At 37.1% G+C, this 4,649-nt stretch overlaps 1 protein-coding gene across 1 annotated transcript; it reads right to left on the reverse strand.

The window, feature by feature from the left end:
* Positions 1 to 1,134: 1,134 nt before the first annotated feature.
* LOC149374775 (uncharacterized) lies at positions 1,135 to 4,159 on the reverse strand. The gene is made up of 3 exons (XM_089592137.1): positions 4,150 to 4,159; positions 3,518 to 4,015; positions 1,135 to 1,877 (listed from the first exon to the last, which is right to left on the reverse strand). The coding sequence occupies exons 1-3, from the start codon at positions 4,157 to 4,159 to the stop codon at positions 1,135 to 1,137; spliced, it is 1,251 nt and encodes a 416-aa protein (XP_089448263.1).
* Between the last annotated feature and the right edge of the window lie 490 nt (positions 4,160 to 4,649).

The following is a 4,649-nucleotide window of genomic DNA, read 5'->3' on the forward strand; positions in this document are numbered from 1 at the left end:
CGCGAAAAGGCCTTCCGGAGTCTCGAGGATTTGTGTGCCCAAGTTTGCTCGTGGTTAAAAGTTCCGATGTATCGAGACAAAAAGGCCCGAGCGAGCTGCCTTTTGTGCGTAAATTTTAACGAGACTACCCTGGCTTTCTTCGCGATAAAGTTTTGCCGGGGTTTGCCGGTGGGGGTGCCCTATGGAGGTGCGATATGAATACACTCCCTTTTTCGGAGACGACGGCGGGGAGAGTTTTGTTTTAATTAGTGCCTAGTTGGTGTGCCGGAGGATTGTTCACTTTCAATGGAACTTACGCTCTTCTTTCGAGTGTGCCTCAATACTGCATCTGGCGTCTTTTATATATACTTCCGTAAACTCCAAGTTGACATTCCTCCGTACCAAGGGAGTCTTTGCGGGAAAACAGCCACACTTATCTTAGAATCGATTCGAAATTTCACTTTAATTGGATTTTAATAAGGATCATCGTAAAAGCTCACGTGTATAAGGTCAAATGCATCCTCAAAAATGGCCCATGACGTTTAATAACAAGCGTACCACCTTCTATTTACCCATAGCTACGCCATTGTCGCAGTCGTGCATCGTCCATCTCAAATCTGGGGCTCTTTTTCTTTGTTCTACCAAAGCAGAAGCGATCGCACTGATTTTGCGTCTGGACGGTCGGGGGGGGGGGGAAGAAAGGGGGATGCAGCAAAGAAAGAGGGCTGTGGAAGGGAGTGAAAAAAAAAACAGGAAGAGGAGGAGGGAAGGAAGACGGCACACGTTCCTTGACCCTCTCCTTCCTTTTTCTCACTCCTTGTTTTCGCCTCTCGAACGAGGAATGATACCGAGCTCCTTCTAGCTTTTGCTCTTGAAGGAGCTGCAACCGGAAAGAGATCGAGGAAGTCGGTTCTCTCTCTCTCTCCCCATTCTTGTTTTTTGTTCTCTCCGTTTTAGCGATCCCCCTTATTTTTCTTTTCCCTTTCGTACTCGGTTTGCTGCTACTTGGGACACGAGTGAGTGTACGGGAGTACCACCTAATTACTTTGAATTCTCTATTTTTTGGTAGCAAAAATAAAGGAAAGTTGGAAAATTGTCATTTTTATTTGACAAAACCTCATCATTGGCCAACTATGCCGGGCCAATTGAACAAAGTCAAAACCAACCTTTCCTCTCGTAAATATTAACAATCATCAGCAATCTTTTCATGTAAGCTTTGCTCAAGCTGCTCTGTAACACAATATCGCTCAACTCGTCGCTGGTACATTCATCAGCCTCATCAATAAATTCATACAAAGTAAACTTCATAGCCGCAGTGGATTTGATGAAATGGCTGATCGCCTGTTTCATGCATTCTTTTTCAAACTCGGCCTTTGAAAAAAATTCAACATCGCAGTCGAATCTCCTCAGCCACGACATGAACGACTCGTAGTAAAAGTCGAGCAGATCGTCAAGTCTATTTTTTAGAGTATCTTCGTCCAGACTAGTGATCCAGAAGTACATCACGTCTTTGAGCGAGCTCTCATACTGGCTGATCTGAAAATCAATCGTTTTTACATCTATGTCATCTGGTCTACTACTATTTTTCTTGAGAAACAGTAAATTATTTAGGCGTAAATCGCCATGGGTTATGGTAGTCCAGGGCCCGTCTATGCTGTTGCAATTCTGGAAGTAGAACTCTATTTTCGAGAGGTACTGCTCGAGCTTGGGTTCGTTCATCAGTGCCTCGTAGTGGTTGCGAAAAATGTTTTCCAAAACCAAAACTTTTAAGCCACTATTCTTTACTTGACTGATGATTTTTTCAAAGTCACCCGGTCGCTTTTGCCTCATTGCAATGCCAAGAGCGTGATATCGGCTCAATGCGGATAGAGTTGTTTTGGCGTGCTTGAAATCCAAGCCTGAAATGATTTATCATATCTGATTATTGTGTAATATTGGATGTTACGAGAATTATCATGAAATTTTTTTTCATTCGATGACTGTCTTAAGCTTGCATAATTAAAAATAACAATGTTCTATTGAAACCGTATCACATATCTTGATAGTCTGTTTTAATGATCGTTTGACTACTATTGAGCAAATATCGGTCGATCAACAGGAAACTTAATAAAGACGTTTAGCAGTTTTTAATGATTCAGTGCAATCGTGTGCTATCGTATAATGCAATAAAATTTGTTTAACTGAATTGTCATTATAATTAAAATTGTTTCATTTTTGAGAAAAATGTACAAAACAAAGTAAAGTGCTAATTTTAAGGGGTTGATCTTTCAACCAGTTAAATAACTGATTAAAATTGAATAAAAGTTACGAGACTTTATTGCTTTTTATTATGTTTATTTCTAGATAACCAAAAAAGTTATAAAAAAAAATTATTCTGAATGTAGATAAAGTAAAAAAAACCAATTGAAAAAAACAAGATTGAATAACAGTATTGTGAGAAAAAAACTTTTGGTCCAATACCACCGTTTATGCATTGACGTCATTTTACTCGCTTTAACGTAGTTTAAATTGAAAAAAAACCGGTTTCATTTGTCACCTATTGAAGATTTATGGAGAAAAGATTTTTTTTTGTCCAACGCACATGCTGACCAATTTTGGAGGGTTATTTTATTATTGCTTAAAAAATATAATGTTTAGATTGAGGAACATATACTGGCATGGATGTAAAGTTAAGGCTGTTTTATGGAGGTTGTTGTTCAGGTAAACAGGGTAGTAGCATTCTTTGATTGGTCATGAACACTGCTATTATTATAGAATAAAACAACAACTTGATGAAATGGTGCAACACAACTTAAAAGAAGTAATTTGATGTGCTGAAAGATGACTAGTTAATGAAAGTGTTGATGTTGTAATTTAATAATGATACGATACACATACGCAACTCAATACTTCAAATTTCGAATATTATGCGTGAAATATTTATGGCACCACCACCACTAATCGGGGTATCATTCCAAAATTTTATTCTGTTGATAACACTTGGAAGTCTGCATTTTCCGCAAGATAATAGCCTTAAAACATATGTACCAGCCACAGCCATAACAAGTGCATTATACAAGCTAATGTTTAATTAGTTATAACTTATATTTTTTATAACCATCAGTCAATCTTACTCAATTTCTAATGACAAGGTACAGGTCGTCGAATGTAATTTTAACCATGATATGTATTTTTAAATCCACAGCACAAAAATTCTCGAAAATTAGTACATGAAACTAGTAGGAAAAAATTTTCTGATAAAAATGTCCTAATGGTTATAAATTTAGTATTATTCATTTTGGACACTTATCAAAATACGATACGTGCATTATGTTGTTTCGTTAAGACTTTTGATGTATTGTCATTTTTAAATAAGACCTTTTTAACCTTTAGAAATATCCTCCTTAAGAAGAAATTGACAAACAACAATATTTCACGTATTGAAATCATCTTATTTTAATTGACTTGTCACCAAAAATAGTATCAAAACATGCATCAAAGTGTGTGGTAATCAAACAAATTAAATTATACTAATAATTAGGAATAATTTAACACGTACCTGATGATCTATCGCACATGTAGTATCCGTGAGAGTTCAAATTCTCAAGCAACAATAAAGCATTTGCATCGACCACATCAGGATTTTCTTCACGCGAATACTGATGGCCATAATATTTTGGGGTAATATCAATAATCTCATTCCCTTTGATCCCCAATTCTTTCTCCAGGTTCTGGTATGCCGGAATCAAATCAGTGTATATAAAAACTTCCCTTTTTAAGATCACTTGAGGTTCAAAAAAAATATCCAGCATATTTATCCTTTTCATTATTAAATGCAGACTCTCATCTTTGTCACCTTCATCCCTATGGATCGTCACATCTACTTTCGCTAATATTCCGGAATAGCTCTCGCCCGGAATCAAGAATGATTGTGCTGAAAAATGCACTACTTCTAGCTTGTCGCTTTTCAACCCCTTCTGCAAGACGGACGTCAAATCTTTAACGTCGATTATCTCTTTTTTGCCATTGACTGTCTGGTTTCCTTCTACTTCTGACGCTTTAAAAGGAAAAGAATTTTCGTTTACTCAATAGTTAAATTTATAGATTTCCATATTGCTTCAAAGTACTGAAAATCATCAACTCTACGTTTTTTTTTTTAATACACAAACTCTTTTCTTGATAACTACTAACCTGAAGACATTTCAAACCGGCAACCAAAACTTTCACACGTACAGCAAAACGCTCTTGATACGACAGCTTGAAATGATTCAATGAAAATGTTGTTTTCTGCTAACGAAAGATTGACCTGCTCGAATTACGAAGCTTTTATAGTTGTTTACGAAGAGATTAACTGCCATCAGACGTATTGAAGCATTGTTATCACTGAAACACCGAGATGCTCCTTATCTGGCGAATAATCACTAAATTTAGTTCAACCTACTCCATTCATCGTATTTTGTAATCCCAACATATCAGATGGGAACCGAAAAGGCATTTTAATGATTTTCATCAATTCAAGCCTTTGAAGCCTACTTGTCGCAAAGGAAATTTCTCCCATCAGTTGCTTCGAGCGTCTCCATTATCCGGTCTTTGCCCCTGAGGCTGCGCGCATACAGCTGAGGTCCATGCAGGTATACGTATATACCCACACAAAAGTACAATCGTTGCACGCACGATTCTGTACAGCTATG

The sequence above is a fragment of the Copidosoma floridanum genome, unplaced genomic scaffold (genome assembly GCF_036245765.1).
Source record: "Copidosoma floridanum isolate Cflo_tuat_1 unplaced genomic scaffold, Cflo_Japanese_pri ptg000014l, whole genome shotgun sequence".
In the NCBI taxonomy this organism is placed as follows: domain Eukaryota; kingdom Metazoa; phylum Arthropoda; class Insecta; order Hymenoptera; family Encyrtidae; genus Copidosoma; species Copidosoma floridanum.